At 44.1% G+C, this 20,813-nt stretch overlaps 1 protein-coding gene across 1 annotated transcript in view; it reads left to right on the top strand.

The window, feature by feature from the left end:
- Nucleotides 1-20,813, top strand: part of LOC137421215 (leucine-rich repeat-containing G-protein coupled receptor 5) — a 131,295-nt gene that overhangs the window by 91,181 nt on the left and 19,301 nt on the right. Inside the window, exons 10-16 of the mRNA XM_068107044.2 lie at nucleotides 586-654; nucleotides 6,402-6,473; nucleotides 6,599-6,664; nucleotides 6,945-7,016; nucleotides 9,346-9,417; nucleotides 11,898-12,023; nucleotides 12,665-12,786. Of these exons, the coding sequence (XP_067963145.2) occupies nucleotides 586-654; nucleotides 6,402-6,473; nucleotides 6,599-6,664; nucleotides 6,945-7,016; nucleotides 9,346-9,417; nucleotides 11,898-12,023; nucleotides 12,665-12,786 (599 nt within the window). The remainder of the gene's footprint in view (nucleotides 1-585; nucleotides 655-6,401; nucleotides 6,474-6,598; nucleotides 6,665-6,944; nucleotides 7,017-9,345; nucleotides 9,418-11,897; nucleotides 12,024-12,664; nucleotides 12,787-20,813) is intronic.

The following is a 20,813-nucleotide window of genomic DNA, read 5'->3' as shown; positions in this document are numbered from 1 at the left end:
TGATCTGATCGCATGATTTTAATAATGCAACGTAATTCTATCATGATTTTAATAACATAGTGTGGTCTGATCACATGATTTTAGCAATGTGATCTGATCGCATGATTTTAATAATGCAACGTGATTCGATCATATGATTTTAATAATGTAGCGTGATTCGATCATATGACTTTAATAACATAGTGTGGTCTGATCACATGCTTTTAGGAATGTGATCTGATCACTTGATTTTAATAATGTAATGTGATCTGAACACATGATTTCAATAACGTTACATGATCTGATCACTTGATTTGAATAATGCAACGTGATTTGATTACATGATTTTAATAACGTAATGTGTTCTGAACACATGATTTAAATAACATAACCTGATCTGATCACTAGATTTTGATAAGATAACGTGATTTGATCATATGCTTTTAGTCACATAACATGAACTGACCACATGATTTTAATAATGTAATGTGATCTGATCACATATGATGTGTGATCATTAAAATGCAATAACTGTTAGGAGGATGTTTTGTTTTTTAAGCAGTGAAGCCGTTGCAGTATTTGACTCTCCCATTGATGTTTTTCCAGGTTGCTGCACGGTCCCTCAGAGATGGAAACCTTTCCCGACTTGAACGGCACGTCGAACCTCCGGAGCTTGTGGGTTCTTGTCGTCAAATCCCGGGCACTGTCTCTCTCACTCTCACTCTCTCTCACTTTCCCTCACTTTCTCTCTCTCTCTCTCTCTCTTTCTCTTTCTCTCTCTCCCGCTCTCTCTTTCTCTATTTCTCTTTCTCTTTCTCTCTTTTTCTCTCCCGCTCACTCTCTCTCTCTATCTTTCACTTTCTCTCTTTCTCTTTCTCTTTCTCTCTTTCTCTCCCTCTCACTCTCTCCCTCACTCTCTCTCCCTCACTCTCTCTCTCTTTCTCTCTCTCTTTCTCTCCCTCTCACTCTCTATCTTTCACTTTCTCTCTTTCTCACTCTCTTTCCCTCACTCTCTCTCCCTCACTCTCTCTCTTTCTCTCTCTCTTTCTCTCCCTCTCACTCTCTATCTTTCACTTTCTCTCTTTCTCTTTCTCTCTTTCTCTCTCTCACTCTCTCACTCCAGCTGAGTTCCTGTTTATTTTGCCTTCCCCGCACCCCACCCCCACCCTCACCCTCACCATGATCTACTCCCTTATTTCTTGTCCTCTTAAAGTTACAGTGCATTCAGAAAGTATTCAGACCCCTTCACTTTTTTCACATTTTGTTATGTTGCAGCCTTATGCTGAAATCGTTTAAATTCATTTTTTCCCTCATCAATCTACACTCAAAACCCCATAACGACAAAGAGAAAACAGGATTTTAGAAAGTTTTGCAAATTTATTAAAAAGAACAAACTGAAATATCACATTGACATAAGTATTCATACCCTTTGCAATGACACTTTAAATTTAGCTCAGGTGCCTCCCATTTCTCTTGATCATCTTTGAGATGTTTCTAGACCTTGATTGGAGTCCACCTGTGGTAAATTCAATTTATTGGACATGATTTGGAATCACCGGTGTGTACCACGGTTTAGTAGGTACACCGTATCCCTGCGTGTCGTAAGAGGCGACTAAAAGGGTTGGGGTCAGGAAGGGCATCCGGCCATAAAAACATTGCCCCAAAAAGAGAACCATGACAATTACGACTACATATGGGCAGAGTACAGCCCGAAGTACCCCGTGGGGGACCCCACTCCCTCTCGTCAAAACTCAAGGTGGGGAACCCGATCGAAGCAAGGGTGGAAATCACTCCATTTATGACGACGAAACGTCTGATGCCCGACGTGGAGATCGGTTTCTGAGGTTTGGGACATGAAATGTAGGGACAATGACAGGAAGATCAGGAGAAGTGGTGGAAGTATTGGTCAGAAGAAGAGTGGACATATGTTGTGTGCAGGAGATGAGATGGAAGGGAAGTGGTGTGAGAATGGTGAAGGGTAGGCAGGGACAGAAATACAAGTTTGTGTGGCAAGGGTGCCCAGAGGGCGTGCATGGTGTTGGTGTCCTGTTTTCTGAGGAGTTTGTAGACAGTGTGGTGAGTGTGACTCGAGTGAGTGAAAGGTTGATGATGGTGAAAATGATGATTGGAAAGCTCTTGGTGAACGTCATCTCGGGATATGCTCCGCAGGTTGGTCGGAGCGATGAAGAGAAGGACAAGTTCTGGTGTGCGATAGAGAAGCTGATGGAAAACGTGAAAGATCAGGAAGTTGTTGTGGTAGGAGGAGACCTAAATGTACATGTGGGAAGGAGTATGGACGGTTTTGAGGGAGTTCATGGGGGTTACGGATATGGTGTGAGAAATGGAGAAGGTGAAAGGATTTTGGAGTTTGCTGATGGAGCTGATTTGTTGATTTGTAATACTCAGTTCCAGAAAGAGGATAATAAGCTTGTTGCATACACAACCGTTGACTACCTGATGGTGCGTAGGTGAGATAGGGGGCACCTCCGGGACACAAAGGTGATCCCGGGGGAGGCTGCTGTTTCACAGCACCACTTGGTTGACTGCGACATAAGGGTGAAAGGTGCGAGGAGAGCTCGGGGGGTGAAGTACCAACCGAGAATGAAGGTGTGGAGGTTGAAAGAGGTGACAGTGAGGGAGGCATTAAAAGAGAGGCTGAGTATGGCTGAGGATGATGCGGTTGAGCTTGAAAGTGGTTTGATGTCAATGAAAGATAGTCTGTTGGGAGCCGTTGGTGAGGTATGTGGATGGACAAAAGGACCACCGAGGCACTCGGAAACATGGTGGTGGGATGATGAAGTTGGAAAGAAGATTGATGAGAAGAGGAAGAAGTTCAAGGAGTGGCAGAAGGCGAAGGGTATGGGAGCAGAAAAGGCAGAGCATGAAAGTTATAAGGCAGCCAAGAAGGCTGCAAAGAAAGAGGTAGTAGAAGAGGAAGAAGTTCAAGGAGTGGCAGAAGGCGAAGGGTATGGGAGCAGAAAAGGCAGAGCATGAAAGTTATAAGGCAGCCAAGAAGGCTGCAAAGAAAGAGGTAGGCATAGGAGGCACAGGAGGTATGGAGGAAAATGCTCGGAGAACGCTTGTATTCGGAAGAGGGTCAGAGAGCTGTATTCAGGATTGCAAAGCAGATAGCGAAAGAGAGGTGTGATGTGATGATGGTGAGTTGCTTGAAGGATGAAGTGGGACAAATGGTTGTGGACCCAGATGGAATTAAAGGAAGATGGAAGAGATATATGGAAATACTGTTGAAGGCAGAGAATGATTGGGATGGCAACATAGAGAGTAACCCAGTTTTAGGACCGGCAGAGAAGATAACCGAGAAGGAAGTTGAGGAAGCGATAAAAGCAATGAAGAGTAGAAAAGCGGGAGGGCCGACGGGAGTTGTGGGAGATATGTTGAAGGCAGCAGGAAGTTGGGGTGTGAAGAGAATGACAGATCTGTAATCTGGTGGTGAAAGAAGGCCGCATTCCAGTGGATTGGGAACTGAGTACCCTCGTCCCTCTATGCAAGGGGAAAGGTGACCCGCTGGACTGTGGCTCGTATCGAGCGATAAAGTTTTTGGAGCATGGAATGAAGGTATTGGAAAGGGTGTTGGAGAGGAGGATAAGGAAAAAAGTGAAGATTGACGAAATGCAGTTTGGATTTATGCCAGGAAGAGGAACGACAGAAGCGCTTTTTATTGTGAGGCAGTTGCAGGAGAAGTACATGGAGAAGAGGAAGAAGTTGTTTCTTGGGTTTGTTGATCTGGAGAAAGCATTCGATAGGGTTCCACGTGAAGTAGTGACATGGGCATTGAGGAAGTTAGAAGTGGAGGAATGGTTGATCAGAGTAGTGATGGCAATGTACAAAAGAGCGCGCACAGCTGTAAGGACGAAGGACGGGAACATTGGTGAGTTTGAGGTGAAGGTGGGAGTGCATCAGGGCTCGGTACTAAGTCCACTACTATTTGTAGCTGTGATGGAGGTGCTGGCTCGGAACGTAAAGGAGGGTTTACCGTGGGAGTTGTTGTATGCAGATGATCTGGTGTTCATTGCAGAAAGTATGGATGGACTGAAGGAGAAGATGAACAAGTGGAAGGAATGTTTGGAGACAAAAGGTCTGAAGGTGAATATCGGAAAAACGAAGGTTATGGCAAGTGGTAAAGCATGTGGTGAGGTGGAAAGAACTGGGAAGTGGCCATGTGCTGTGTCCAGGAAGGGTGTCGGAGTGAACTCCATTCAATGTACAATGTGCGCTGAGTGGGTTCATCAAAAATGTAGTGGTCTGAGAGGGTCATTAACCAGTGTGGCAGCTACATTCAAGTGTAAGGTGTGCACAGAGGGAGCTGCAGATGGAGGAAATGTTGACTTGGATCTTGGAGACGGCATGAAGCTGGAAGGTGTGAAAACATTTTGTTACCTCGGAGACATGCTGAATGGAGAAGGTGGATCAGACTCGGCAACGGTTGCTAGAGTGAGATGTGCATGGAAGAAGTTTCGGGAAATGAGTGGCGTGCTGATGAGGAGGGGAGTGTCGTTGAAGCTGAAGGGAAAGGTGTATGCTGCACGTGTGAGAAGTGTTATGCTTTATGGGAGCGAGACATGGGTAATGAACGTAGAGCAGCAATGAAGGCTGGAAAGGGTGGAAATGCGAATGGTTCGGTGGATGTGTGGAGTATCGTTGAGAGAGAGGAAGACAAATGATGAATTGCGAAAGATGATGGGAATAGAGCCTGTGATGGATGCTATGAAGAGAAACAGGTTGAGATGGTTTGGTCATGTGTTGAGGAAGGATGAAAGTGACTGGTTGAGAAGAGTGATGGAAATGAATGTAGAAGGAAGTAGAGGAGATGAATATAGAAGGAAGACCGAGAAAGACTTGGCTGAAGATGGTCGAAGAAGAAATGCGGGCAAGGGGGTTAATGAGGGGAGATGCAGAAAATAGGGCAAAATGCAGAAGATTGTCATGGGGCCCTCAAGGCTAACCCCCGCTCTTGCAGGGAAAATGGCCTTAAAATGCCTGTTGTGTGTTTTGTATTTGGAAAGGCCTGTCTATATAAGGTCTCACAGCTGACAATGCATATCGGAGCAAAAACCAATCCATGAGGTCGAAGGAACTGTCTGCAGAGCTCAGAGACAGGATTGTGTCGAGGCACAGATCTGGGGAAGCCTACAAAAAATTTTCTGCTGCATTGAAGGTTCCCAAGAGCACAGTGGCCTCCATAATTCTTAAATGGAAGAAGTTTAGAACAACCTGGACTCGTCCTCGAGCTGGCCGCCCGGCCAAACTGAGCAAGCGGGGGAGAAGGGCCTTGGTAAGAGAGGTGACCAAGAACCCGATGGTCACTCTGGCTGAGCTCCAGAGATCCTGTGTGGAGATGGGAGAAACTTCCAGAAGGACAACCATCACTGCAACACTCCACCGATCTGGGCTTTATGACAGAGTGGCCAGACGGAAGCCTCTCCTCAGTGAAAGACACATGAAAGCCCGCTTGGAGTTTGCAAAAAAGCACCTAAAGGACTCTCAGACTGTGAGAAACAAGATTCTGTGGTCTGATGAAACCAAGATTGAACTGTTTGGCCTCAATTCTAAGCGTCATGTATGGAGGAAACCAGGCACTGCTCATCACCTGCCCAATACCATTCCAACGGTGAAGCATGGTGGTGGCAGCATCACGCTGTGGGGGTGCTTTTCAGCAGCAGGGACTGGGGGACTGGTTCCGGTGGAGGGAACAATGAACGGAGCAAAGCACAGAGATATCCTTAATGAAAACCTGAAACAGAGCGCTCAGGACCTCAGACTGGGCCGAAGGTTCACCTTCCAACAGTACAATGACCCGAGGCACACAGCCAAGACAATGCAGGAGTGGCTTAGGGACAACTCTGTGAAGGTCCTTGAGTGGCCCAGCCAGAGTTCTGCCTTGAACCCAATCGAACATCTCTGGAGAGACCTGAAAATGGTTGTCCACCGACGGTCCCCATCCAACCTGGCGTAGCTTGAGAGGATCTGCAGAGAAGAATGGCAGAAAATCCCCAAATCCAGGTGTGCAAAGCTTGTCACGTCATACCCAAGAAGACTCGAGGCTGTAATCGCTGTCAAAGGTGCTTCAACTAAGTACTGAGTTAAGGGTCTGAATACTTATGTCAATGTGATATTTCAGTTTTTTCTTTTTAATAAACTTGCAAAACTTTTCAAAATCCTGTTTTCTCTCATTATGGGGTATTGAGTGTAGATTGATGAGAGAAAAAATGAATTTAAACGATTTCAGCATAAGGCTGCAACATAACAAAATGTGAAAAAGTGAAGGGGTCTGAATACTTTCTGAATGCATTGTATCTTTCCTTAACGACCCATCTTTGTACTTCCTATGAAACGGCACACTTACTTGCTCATTCGAGCCTCCCATATGCAGATATTTCCTCTGATGGTTCTTATGTGCACAGGACTCTCACTGGAACCAGAATTGCATCTCTACCTTCAAGATTCTGCACAAATCTGCAAAACCTCACCTTTCTGTGAGTCCGTCTCGTACGGGGTGTAAAACGATTGTTCCTCATAAACCTCATGGCGTACAGGTCGTTTAGGCTCGTACATTGTTTGTGTTAGTGTGTTGCTAACATGCTATTGTGTGACGCTGCAGAGACTTCAGCGATAACCAACTGCGTGAGATGCCCACGTTAAACCTCTGCCGCCGCCTTGCTGAAGTGTGAGTACCCACTGTGACTAGATAAGCTATACAGCACCTGCACAGGAGGTTCAGTCACTCAGGCCTGCTCTGTGCGGTTATTTGCATGGTCATGTCTCCATGGTGATGTTTCAAGAACGCTTCTATTCCTCCTTCGATCTCTCACCCTGTCCTTTCCCCCAGGCATGAGCTTTACCAGGTCTAGTCCAGTGTAAAACCGATAAAATAAACATTCCCCACAGCCAACTGACTCTGCATTCCCCCATTCCCCCTTTCCCCCTTCCCACCCCCCGCACACCAGAAACCTACGGCGCAACGAGATTGCCCAAGTGGGAGAGTTTACATTGCATCACCTGAACGTCCTTAAGTCTCTGTGAGTTGATTTCCCACTGTGTGCTCAGCAGATGAACACACACCCACACACCGCGTAACATCGCACTCCTCACTCCAGTGAAGTAGGCAGCAGTGACGGCAGAAACCGGAATATCGGGATTAAATTTGCTCTTGATCACCATATTGGATCCCGAATGGCCTCTGGCGATGGAAATGGAAGGTAACCTCACGATCTCCTGACGGATGTGACCATTGGAGGTGAAATGCAACCATCTGGAAAAAATTGCCTTTTCCCTGCTGCCTGTTGTGTAAGATCTACGAGCTGTGTTACCGAGTTTAGATAAAACGAATCTGCTCCTCGTGGTTTCAACATGCAACCCTCATGACGTCTTTATCACCTTCGCCAAGGGATAGACCTCTGGGCAAGCTCACCCTCCAGATACCTTTACTGGGCTCGCAGAATGCGGATATTTTGGTCTTTCTTTTTTCTGATCGAGCAGACCGAGCCTTCGGGGTCCACGTCTTGGCGTCATGACCCGGATGCTTTGTGGGAGTCATCCAAAGCAGTTTCCGGGCCTGCCAGGAGAATCGCCGAATGTTTGAAATTACTTCCTGAGTTTTCATGCCGGTGTAACACATCACAATCAGGCCGGATTCAAACGCTTGCCTTTGTGTCTTGCCATCGTCGATGCTCCATCTGATGCTTGGCATTGTGACGCGGCTCTGTCAAAAGTAAATTCACAAAGTTTCACAACTCCGATGAAAAGGTTCCGATATTCATCCATGACCTTGTTAAACCAATGAGCCTGAATTGGCACGCCACGCACAAAGGTTGCCCACTGCCGTATGTGCTACCTGTTGATGTCCCGTGTCAGACTGCCCTCCATGCTGTTTTGATGGAAATCTTAACGATTAAATATTGCAAAGTTGTAAATATTTCAACAGGGAATGATTCTCATGTCTCAAAACATGTTTGAAGATTGTTTTGTCAAAAAGTTCTGTGATGTCATTACAAGCGTGAGTTATAGTATAGATCATGTGTGTTGATACGTGTTATAGCATACATCATGTATGTTGGTAAGAGTTATAGTATACATCATGTGTGTGTATAAGAGTTATAGTATACACCATGTGTGTTGACAAGAGTTATAGTATAGATCATGCATGTTGATAAGAGTTATAGTATACATCATGTGTGTTGATAAGAGTTATAGTATACATATTATGTGTGTTCATACGAGTTATAGTATACATCATGTGTTGATACGAGTTATAGTATACATAATGTGTGTTGATAAGAGTTGTAGTATACATAATGTGTGTTGATAAGAGTTATAGTATAGATCACATGTGTGTTGATAAGAGTTATAGTATACATAATTTGTGTTGATAAGAGTTATAGTATACATCACAAATGTTAAGAGTTGTTGTTTCGTATGCAGCCTGTGGCTGCTGGTTGCATCATTTTTCTGGAAGCGCGTTTGTGCTGCTGATGCAGTGCCCCAATTACCAGTTAACTGGTACTCAATTTGCCGAGCTTGGAAGGATGACAGGCTGAGTCAACCCCCCTGGTGTTAAATAAACGATCGACTGGGATTCAAACCCATGATCCGAGGATCCCAAGCCAACACCCTAACCGCTAAGCCAACACCAGGCTTTGTTCACAGTTATAGTATAGATCACATGTGTTAAGAGTTATAGTATATATCATGTGTGGTGATATGAGTTATAGTATACATCATGTGTGTTAAGACTTATAGTATAAATCATGTGTGTTAATACGAGTTATAGTTTACATCACGTGTGTTGATAAGAGTTATAGTATACATCAGGTGTGTTGATAAAAGTTATAGTATACATCATGTGTGTTGATAAGAGTTATAGTATACACCACACCTGTGTTCGCAAAGTTGTGGTATTCACCTTGTTTACGCGACAGTATGAGTTCATGTTATCGTGTTCCTTACACTGTACAAACCTGTAAGGTATAAGGTGTTATTGCATTTCTTATGTTCCCCTAATCTTGCTAGATTTACTGTTTAATAACAAAACTCCTTTGTTTGTATATTTTATCCCTGATGTCGTGCCAATGGACAGAGCTGGTGCTGTTTGATCCTTCCTTCCTTCATCATATTAATGAATATGATTTTTGGCAAGTGTACAAAATATAATTATTTATTTGTTTCTCCTCTTGGATCTCATCCACTCAGGACGTCTGGCTTTATTGTACACCAATATGTCGGTAAAGCCACAAACCACAGCAATGCTTGGTTAGACAAGGTCTTGCCATGATGTATTGCTGATGCGCATGCAGCGGGTCTTCATGTGGACAGTTTGACTGGTTCTGACATTTGTTGCTTTTCTTCCAGGGACTTGAGTGAAAACCGGATCAACGTCATCCACCCGCGAGCTTTCGTGACGCTCTCCAAGCTCAGCAAACTGTGAGCACTGCACACCGTTAGACCTCGCACCTTTCAACATTCCTCCATCACACCTGGAATCTCAAACCCATTGTGTAGAAAAATATGAAAAAGCAAAGTACAAACGTCCATTAGAACATGTACAACATTTTCTCTTGGTGTACGCACTATTGATGTACAAGAGAATTTGCAGACGAAGCGTAAAGTGGGGTTTAGCAATTTTGCTTCACCTTGTGCTTTTGTCTATCAGCAAATGTCAGTTTATGATCGAGTAAGAAGTTTATTTCAATTTAATGTAATATTTTGAACATGAATCAGAACACTAACCTGTAGTTTAACGGTACTTTGTCTCTGAATTCGTCCTGATTGTGCATGCACAAAGGTGAGAGTGAGATATTTTTTACATTGTCTACCTGTCATTCCAAACAGAAAACTTTAATGACGTCATAAAGGACACAAACAACAGGCACCAATAACAAATATAAAGTGTTACATAGAGTGGTGTAACAGACGATGCGTCAACGGCGGTAAATTCCCGGAAAAAAAAGGTTTTTTTTCTACAACCTTTAAAATCTTTATTTTATTACCCTCGCCAGAGGATAGGGTATTGCATTTGAGTCCGTTTGTCTTTCTGTCTGTTTGTCTGTCTGTCTGTCTGTTACTTGCCGGAAAAGATTCCGGCAAGTATGTTGATCGGTTGGTTTGTCTCTCTGTCTGTCTGTTTGTTCGCAGTACTATGTCTACACCGTTGCACATAGAATCGCCAAACTTTACACACATATTTGTCTTGCCCTGGAGTAGACTGTGCCCAATTTTTAACTCTCTCGGCCCAAGGCCTCCATTATGACGTCATAATTCGATAATCCGACAAGTACAAAACTTCATCCAATCAAGATGCAATTTATCGAGCGGACATGATGGCATTAACTGGTAGAGGAAAAAAATAATGATGACGACATCGGTCACGTGGTTCGGCCGCCATCTTGGAAAAACCGAAAAACTTTGCACCTCTATATCTCCGAAAGTGCTGAACAGAAAAAATTGAGACATGGCTCATTGTAAAGAACTCTCCATGGGGAATAAAATATGTTAATGATGATGTCAGAGGTGCCTCCATTATGACGTCATAATTCGACAAGTACAAAACTTCACCCGATCAAGATGAAATTTCTTGAGCATCATCAAGGAATAAATTAGTTTAGAAAACAAATAATGATGATGTCATCGGTCACGTGGTTCGGCCGCCATATTTGTCCAAAATGGCCGATAAAAAAGTGAATTCCGACAAGTCCTCGGTCGCTGACTGATTTTTCATCTGTCTGTCTGTCTCTCTGTCTGTTTGTTTGTCCGCACAGAATAAATATGATTTTCTCTGCAACTGTTGGTCCGATCGACAGGAAATTTTCACCGTTGGTGAAACTCCACCTGTATAATTATTTAATGATAATGATGACGTCATAAGTCACGTGGTTCGGCCGCCATCTTGGAAAAACCGAAAAACGTTGCACCTCTATCTCCGAAAGTGCTGAATAGAAAAAATTGAGGCATGGCTCATTGTAAATAACTCTCCATGGAACATAAAATATGTTAATGATGATGTCATAGGTGCCTCCATTATGATGTCATAATTCGACAAGTACAAAACTTCATCCAATCAAGATGAAATTTCTTGAGCGTCATGTAGGCATAAATTGGTGGAGAAAAAAAAAGAATAATGACGTCATCGGTCACGTGGTTCGGTCGCCATATTTGTTTTAACACAAAAGCCTTAAAAACCACTGAAAACACGTCCTGGCGAGGGTTTGCAATCTCCGATTGCTCTTTCTTCTTTAAATTGGATTATATACTTTAACACTGGAACACAAATCTCTTATTGGTGCTTTCAAATCCCTTCCGTTTAGCAGTAATTGGACAAAATATTATGGCATTTTATATCGTCTTGACCAATAAAAATTTCCACTCGTTTAATGTAGTAACTGGAGGTGGGATGGCAGGATATTCCATATGTACCCACACCCTACCTCTGAGGTGTCTGTCTATCCTGGGTTCAAATCTCGACTTAGCTATGAACCACTGATCTGGTGTGTCGAAGGCAGGGTGTGGGTACCTCTAGAATATCCTGCCATCCCACCTGCAGTTACTACATTAAACGAGTTATACTGGGCGTTTCTCAGATGGGCGTTAAACTGGGAGTCCCGTATGCCAGCATGGGTTGGTGGACATTAGAGATGAAATGGTGTCCTTTGCAAAGAGGAGGCGAGTATCGCCGGCACCATGGCCAAATTCCAAATTCCTGCCCTAACTAGGCGAATGACAGGCCTGGCTCCAGCCGACCCCACAAGGTAAGATAATAGTGGCCGTTAAAGAGCAACAACTCCAGCAGCACCACATGCCCAACAGGAACCTCAAGCTAAACCTCCACTCACTTCTCTCTATTACCAAATATTTGCATTAAACCTTCACCAGGAACCTGATTGTCATGATTTGTTGGTTCCCCTTAGGGATCTGAGTAGAAACTCCTTACTCCATCTACCTACCATGGGCTTGGCAGGTCTAACTCAGCTCAAGCTTGGAGGAAACCCAATGCTCTTTGACCTTCCACCCCCAAGCACCTTCCGTGATCTACGGTAAGACTTTCAGGAGTGACATATTGTAGCTCGCTCGCGCCGCACATAAACCTCCAATCTCGTGCTATTCCGAGGGATGTGCTGTTGATGTCCCAGATGATGGTTGATTATTTAATGTCTGAAACTAGTTTGAACTTTGCTTATAGCTTTCAGACCTACGATCCATCTTTCTCTTTATTACACCTTGTGCTGCTATGATAGTTTAGAGTTTGCACACTCCCCTATGGGCTGTCTCGCCTGGGTTCGAATTTTGACCCAGCTATAAACTGGCATCGGTGTGTTTGCCATCATCCGTTGGAGGGATGTTAAGCCGGAGGACCCGTCTGCCAGCATCAGTTATCACTGGACGTTAAAGATCCCACGATGTCTTTCGCGAAGAGCAGGCGAGTTATCGCCGGCACCCTGAACAAATTACTAATTCCTATTTCAAACTGCACCGAGCAAGTGGTCTATTATTCCTTGAGACCAGGTTGCACTGTTAGCCATCTCAAGGTGTGGTTGTTGTCCGGACAGCAACTCGCACACTACAAGCAAACTTACCTCCTCAGATTATTCACACGTCACGTCACGTGTGAACGGACAACTTCAGCTATGAACAGTACAACCCTGATATTGTTCCTTTCACTTTCTTCCATCCCTAGGTCTCTGGAGGTTCCATTCCCATATCATTGTTGCGCGTTTGGTCCAAGCGTTAGGGGATCCAGCGGAGAGCAGCAGTCTTACTCGAAGGAGGGAAACCATGCGTCTTTCCCAGTGGACATCGGTAATCCGTCCGCCATTCAACTTCACTACCGGACTTGTCTCTCTCTCTCTCTCTCTCTCTCTCTCTCTCTCTCTCTCTCTCTCTCTCTCTCTCTTCTCTCTCTCTCTCTCTCTCTCTCTCTCTCTCTGTCGCCCCCTGCCGGCTGTTGCGATTTGGGTGTGGCGTCATGGTGGCTGTGAGCATCTGCTCTGTGTTGTGGTGAGTCCTTTGTGTGATTTTTCTCCTCTCCTGCCCTCCCCTCCCTTTCCTTGTCCATCCTGTGTGCTTTGGCGTTTTGTTTTCATCCTTTCTACACCTTTGTCTTCGAGAGAGAGAGGATTGAGAGCGGACCCATTTTGGGTGTGGCATACTGGCTTCGACGACGCTTTGTAAGCCTTTTTTGCGCTTATAATGCGCGTTTGTTATTTATTTTAGTTCGATTTATTTCGGTTTGGTACCTTCTTGTCCGGGTCGGACAAGTGGGGGTGTTAATTCGCTGGGATGGCGAATACATGCTCTCGGTTAGAGGCGTTCAACAACTTAACAAGGAAGCATGCATTTGTGTGTGTTCCACCCGAAGGAACTTCCACCGAGGACATTGTTTTGTCCGTGGGGAAAATAATCGGTTGTGAGAATGTACGAGCAGCGTCGAGAATGAATCAAAAAGTTGTTGTATTTGTGTCCGATTAAAAATTCGTTCACGATGTTGTTAGTGCGGGATTAACCACAGAGAATAGTCTCTGTGTCTTGGCGTCGCCTATGGACACTCTGTCGATGAAGGTCGTCATATCTAATGTACCTCCATTTATAACCTGCGATCAGCTGATGTCCATTTTGTCCCGATACGGAACAGCTGTGTCGAAAATCACAATGATTCCGCTCCGGTCTCACGATGAACGTGTTAAACACGTGATGAGCTTTAGACGGCAGGTGTATATGGTGCTTCCGGATTGTGGCGATGACACGGGGTTAAACATCACGTTCAAAGTAAAGGTGAACAACCATGAGTACCAGATGTATGCGTCATCGGCCTCATTAACATGTTTTCATTGCGGAGCTTTTGGCCACGTGAAAAGATTTTGTCCGAAGGTATCGTGTGTAAGGTGTGGTGAACCAGGTCATAGTGACGCTGATTGTAAAAGAGATAACACACCGGTCTCTAACGTACGAAACAGGGCAAACCGAAATACCCGAACGGTTCCTACCGCCACTCCCTCGCACGCGAGGAGTTGGGATAATACTCCTGTTCGTGTTGGTGAAAACGACAACACCGCTGATTTGGTAAATAATGAAATAATCCCGGAAAACCCACCTGTTGTGGCAGATGCTACGTGCAGTGAGGAGATGGAAGAAGATCCCATTGTGGTGACAAAGAAACGAAGAGCACCTGGTGCTTGTAACTCCAACATTACTTTGAAAAAGGTAGTGTTGGATAAAGACAGTGTGGGTGAAGACGCCCCTGAACGTCTTTCTCAGGTGTCCACAAACTGTATTGACACCAGGGAGAAGGAACGAATTCCAAACCATGGAATTAATTAATTCTGAAACATTATCGGGCAACACCGAAAATTTGGGAGAAAAAGTAGATGGCGAGACTAAAGATGATGGTGAGCTCATTAGTGAGCCGCCACCTTCACTACCTGCTGAGACCGAGCGGAATGGGAATGTTTCAGCCCCGAGCTCCTCTATCAATGCAAGATCTAAATCATGACACTGGTTCGCCAACAGCCAGTGAATATCTCCCCACAGGAGTGTGAAGCCGATATTTCAGCTCCTGTTGAATGTCTCAGGTACCAGAGTGAAGGTGACTCTACAATAGAACATTCCAGCAAATCTTCGGACTTGGCTGGAATCAAAATGGGGACTGTGCAGACTGATATATGTGACCCGGGCGGAGCTGTTTCTGATTTGTCAGATTCAGAGGATGAAGTTGAGATGACTGAGTTGTCTCAATCTTCATCGTATCAGTCATCCATAGCCACTCAACTTATTGTTTCTTTTCTAAATGACACCTACCGACAGCGAAATGTGATTGTAAAAGATCATTTTCCTGATTTAATTTCATTCATCCAGGCTGCAAAGGACATAATTAGGAAGCCGGATGAATTTCATTTAACAAGGTCGCTGTTTCATCGGCTTAGAAAGGCTGTTACAAAAGCAGGGAGCGAGATTTCCCAACAACTGCTCGAGCCTTTTGATAATCCATGAAAAAAATCACCTTTGCAACCTTAAATATGAACGGCGGAGGTGCAAGCCAAAACCGCCAGGTTCAGGTGAAAAGTTTATTTGAGCGCAAGAAAATTGATGTACTCTTACTCCAGGAAACCCATATAATTCAAAATGTGGAGTACGACTGGTGTCGCCTCTTTAAGGGACAGTGTTTTTTTTAGTAACTTGTCTTCTTCTTCTGCTGGTGTGGCCTTTTTACTCAGACCAGGCCTAGTACCTGAGTCATGCCTCTTCCAGGAGGTGATTAAAGGCCGGTTTATTTCATTGGAACTGGTCATTAATAATTTTCGGTTGACACGATTCAACGTTTATGCACCAAGTGAGAGTGTGGAACGAAGAGCTTTCTTTTCATCTTTGATTCGACACATGCAGTCGATAGATCTCAATAATTGTATTTGCATGGGGGGGGTGACTTTAATTGCACCTTTAAACCCCGTATAGACGGAAATACAGCAGAACCTCATCCCGAAGGTAGTACTGATTTGTTAAATTACTTTTCGGCAGTGGGTGTGCTAGATGCATGGAGGCTACATTACCCCAACAAATCTGAGTATACTTGGGGACGATGTGCCATTGGGAGAATGACCTTCGCCAGACTTGACCGTTGGTACATAAACTCACATTTCAGGAATGCGGTTATCTCTCCAAATCATTTTCCATCTTTGTTTTCTGATCATCATTTAGTTACAATGGGCCTCTTTTTCCCTCAACCCTAACGCAAAATTGCATACTGAAAATGCAATACCAGTCTTCTCGAAGATGCTTTGTTTAAAGACGCCTTCCGTGCTTTTTGGGCCATCCAACTTTCAAAAAAGCCCTCTTTCTCTTCTTTAGCATTATGGTGGGATAACACAAAAGCTCAGATTAGAGTGTTTTGTCAGCAGTTTGTTTCAAATGAAACTGATGTAAAAATATATATAACAATGGCTTGTTTAGAAGCTGATATTATACGGTTCGAGTGTAAACTGGCTAAAGATAATAACAGAAGAGAACACAGGTTATTGGTTGAAAAGAAGGCTCAACTGAGAGAGCTGATTCAGGAGAAAGCAGCAGGCCTGTTAATCAGATTAAGAATAAACAATTTAAAGGTATTAGACACCCCTCGTAAATCTTTCTTCCAAATGGATTTTGTAAATAAGTCACCCAAAACTTTTTTCTCTGTACTAGACTTTAGGGGAAACATGGTTGCCAACCCTGGAGATGTAAGGTTGTGCATTAGAGTTTTTTTCAAAAGTTTATGCAAAACAAAATGTTTGTGAGCAAACCATGGAATTTTTAACTTCTCACCTTTCATCCCTAACTGAGCCTCAGTGCCTGGGCCTGGATTCACCAATTACTTTGCCTGAGCTAATGCAGGCCCTAACTGAAATGGACTCGGGGAAAGCTCCTGGGATTGATGGCCTACCGGCAGAATTTTGCTCGACTTTTTGAGACCTTTTGGGCCCTGAATTATTGAATGTCTTGTGGAATCATCCTTGGTGCTTGGAGAACTCCCACTAAGCTTCAGAAGAGCAGTGGTGTCGCTGATTCCAAAGACGGAGATCTACGACAGATAAAGAATTGGCGGCCGGTCTCGTTATTATGTACGGACTACAAAATATTGTCAAAAGTGTTGGCCAGTCGGTTGAAGACGGTAATCGGTGATCTAGTCCACCATGATCAGAATTACTGCATCCCAAACAGATCTATTTATGATAATATTTTTTTGATCAGAGATTTAATGGAATGTGATTGCTTGGAAAAAGATTTTGGGATAATATTCCTTGATTTGGAAAGGGCTTTTGATAGTGTTGATCATGTTTTTTTGTATCGTGTGCTAGAAGCATGTGGCTTTGGTGCCAATTTTAGGGCCTAAGTGACTTTGTTGTACAACAATATATTTAGTTTATTTAAAATAAATAACGAACTCAGTTCTCCGGTACAGGTTCAAAGAGGGGTGAGACAAGGATGCCCGGTTTCTGGGTTATTATTTTCCTTGGTAATGGAATCACTCCTAATTTTATTTAGGAAAAATATTTCAGGAGTGACTGTATCCCCTGGGAGTCCTTCAGTAGTTGTATCGGCTTATGCAGATGATGTCTGTGTGGTTGTTAAGAAAGAGAGTGATATCCCTGCACTTGTTGAATGTTTAAATCTTTTTTGCCTCGCTTCTTCTTTGAAGTGTAACTGGGACAAGGGTAAGGCCTTATGGATTCCCTGTCTCAAGAACATTCCACCTGGAAGGGTGCTAGTACCACCTGTGCATCTACCAACAAAGTTAAAATGTGTGGAAGACGGAGTCAAATATCTTGGGGTTTTCCTGGGATCTCCACATTACGTCCTCAAAAATTGGGATGGGATTGTTGAGCATGTCAAAAAAAGATTGGGACTGTGGAAACGAGCTCTGCCCCACCTTTCCTACAAAGGCAGGGTTCTAGTGGTTAATAATTTGGTGGCTTCTTCCCTGTGGCATAGGTTTATCTGCCTTCAGCCGCCGGAGGCACTACTAAAGGCAGTGCAGAGGCTACTGGTGGATTTTTTTTTGGAGTGGTCACCATTGGTTACTACCAAATGTCATATGTAGCCCCTTGTCTGAAGGTGGCCAGGGACTGATCGACATAAAAAGTCGTATCATGGCTTTTCGGCTGTGTACCATACAGCAGTTGCTGTACAAGGAACGACTGCCAAGCCGACTTCTGGCCTATCACATGCTGCAAAAAGCAAGCGGGCTCGGATATGGCCTTGAACTTTTCTTAATCCAACTCCAACATGTCGACACATCTCATCTACCATCATTCTGTCAGAGCCTTCTGGATGCCTGGCAAAGCCTTTCGACTAGTCGCCAGCAAGAAACCTATGCAACAAACATGTTTGTGGGAGAACCCCTTTTTTACAACCCGCTTTTTCCTGCAATTCCAAGAAGCCCAGACTTTTATCAATACTTTATTACAGCAGGCATAATCAAAGTGTTGGACCTCCGCCATGATTCTGATTGGGGGTGGAAGTCAGTGCAAGAGATAGCTGATATGACTGGAATATGGTCAAACAGAATAATTGGAAGAGTCCTAAAGGAAATAGTAAAGAAAAGCTTCCAACTTGGACTAAGATGGACCCAGGAAGTTTTGGTGACATCCAATGACTGGCAATTTCCTGGTTTATTGGTACAGCCTAGTCACGGAGACTTGCCCCCAATTAGTGAGGGACAAAACATTTTTCAGAAATGCAGTAGTAAAGACCTGTATCGTTTATGTGCTGCAGTTCTGCTTGGGAACTCACCGTTAAATGGAGTGGCCAGGTGGAAAGGGCTAATGCCGGAAGGACTCCCATCTGAGCCTGCATGGGAATCGATATACAGTAAGCTGGTAAGCAAAAGGACAGGTGATCTCCAGTGGTGAATGATACACTGGATCATTCCGTCTAATAAATTAGCGAGTCATTTCGCGCCCACATCTAGTGTTGCCCGTTCTGTGTTTGCACAGAGGATGTGTTCCATGCGTACGTTGATTGTGCAAGGCTTGTGCCTTTATTTCAATGGCTGAATTACATGGCTGGAAAAATGAATATCACTTTTTCTCTGTGATCATTTATTTTTGGTTTCAATGATATGAAAGAACATGTGCATATGTTGTTTTTGTTTTTAGTGGCCACGGCGAAAATGGCAATTTATTTATCGAGGAAGGAAAAACTGAAAGGAAAGCCGATTAGGCAATGTGATGTCTTGTTCTTTTTTAATGCCTTGATATCTGCAAGACTCAAACTTGAATTTTGTGTTTCTGAAAGAAAGAAAAGTATTAATGAGTTTATGAACATTTGGTGTTTTGATGGGATCTGCATGGTGCAGGAAAATGAATTAATGATATATTTGTAGGTTTGTTTGGATTGAATCAGTGTGTGGCCGGTTTTTCTGTTGTTGTTTTTCTTTTCTAGTTTATTGTACTGTTTTGAATTCCTTTCCTTTCCTGTTATTATCTTTTTTTTTCTTTTCTGTGTTTTCGATTATTGTGCTTGTATTGAATAGTATCTTCACCGACTGGCTTGTATTTTTATATTTTTGTAATAAAAAGTCAAAGTCTCTCTCTCTCTCTCTCTCTCTCTCTCTCTCTCTCTCTCTCTCTCTGTCTCTCTCTGTCTCTCTGTCTCTCTCTGTCTCTCTGTCTCTCTGTCTCTCTCTCCAGCTACCCGTTTTTCTTGCTCTGTCCTTTTGTTCCTCCTTGTTTCACATTTTGAATCCGCTCTCCAACTTGAATCCTAACATAATTCAAACCTTATCCGAGATGCCCCTCACTGCCTGTGAATATGACGTTTATGGGGTGTGAGGTTATCAATGATTGTTTATGGGTTGTGACGTCATAAGCGACAAAAACTGGCAATTGAGTTAAACAATATGCCTGATCATCGCGTTATACCTGCTAAAACAAAATCCTACAACTGAATTTTAAAAGTTTGGAATGTTTAAACCACGTGGTGCGTTCAAAACAGTTTTTCCCTCAATTTACAAAAATATAATTTACATGGATATATATACAGACTTGGCATTTAATATGGAATATTTTTTTTTTCGTGACTTGGGTTTACTTTCATAACTCAGTATATCAATCTGGTGAGGTTCTTTTGCACTTTGGTGATTTATTTGTTAAAAGAACCATGTCACTGATTGTCTGTCGCAGCAAGAAGTCAACAACAGGATTATATCACAGGTAGCGTGGCAAAATGTACGGACAGGTGCATTTGATGATTGGCTTCACAGTCGGGTATACAAGGGTTGTTGTGTTCTGTATTAGTGGAAAACAACTGCTGCACGTCTCCAAAAGTTATTGCCGCTTCCTCTGGAGATGGTCCGTCAACTCGACAATGCTGTTTGTCATGGAGTGGTGGCTTTACGAAATTACGGCATGAAACAGCGTGCTATTGCTCGGCAGTATGGCATCACTCAAGGTCAGGTATCATAGATCCTGAAACGAAATGCTCAGAGGGGTGTCCCTACTCCAATACCGAGGCCAGGACGTCCGCGCAGAACCACAAGGAGGGATGACCGCCAGCTGCACCGGTTAGTCCGCAATGGCCGTACCAAGTCAGCTAATCGACTTCGGGCTGAGTGGCAGCAACTGACAAATGTGCCTGTATCCAAAAGGCTTGTCAACCAACGACTGGTTCAAGCAGGCTATCGTGCCAGGCATCCCCTGAGAAAGCCATGCCTGACCAGACAACACCGCCAGCACCGATTGCAGTGGGCCAGAGAGCACCGTCAATGGCAGCCAGGACACTGGAATCACGTGACCTTCAGTGGGGAATCTAGATTTCTGGTCTATCGTCAAGATGGCCACGTCCGAGTGCGCAGACAAGTGAATGAAGCCAACAACAATGATTGTATAGTGCCAAGAGTCCAAGCTGGAGGTGATGGGGTGACCGTTTGGGCTGCTTTTCATGCAGGGGGCAAAACTAACCTGGTTGTTCTGAATGGAAACCTGAACCAGTTCAAGTACAGGGCCATTCTGGAAGAAACATTGCTTCCATTTGCTCGTGCAGCCTTTCGAGGAAACTTTGTCTTCCAAGATGACAATGCACGGCCTCATCGTGCTCGCATGATCCAACACTTTCTTGCTGACCGTGGTGTAGAGCATATGGGGTGGCATGCCAAGTCCCCGGATATGAATCCGATAGAGAACTTGTGGGCAGAATTAACGCGTCAAATCGACAACTTGGATCAGCAGGCTACCTCTGGGCGTGAATTAGCAGCAGGCTATTGTCACTGCATGGCAAGCGATTCCTGTCTAAACCTTGGCAAATCTCGTGAACAGCATCCCTCAACATGTATGTGCTCTCCTGAATGCTCGTGGGGG

The sequence above is a fragment of the Myxine glutinosa genome, chromosome 1, assembly GCF_964187855.1.
Source record: "Myxine glutinosa chromosome 1, kmMyxGlut1.1, whole genome shotgun sequence".
Taxonomy (NCBI): Eukaryota; Metazoa; Chordata; class Myxini; order Myxiniformes; family Myxinidae; genus Myxine; species Myxine glutinosa.
The sequence above is the reverse complement of the archived record's forward strand: the minus strand, read 5'-3'. Positions and strand labels throughout refer to the sequence as shown.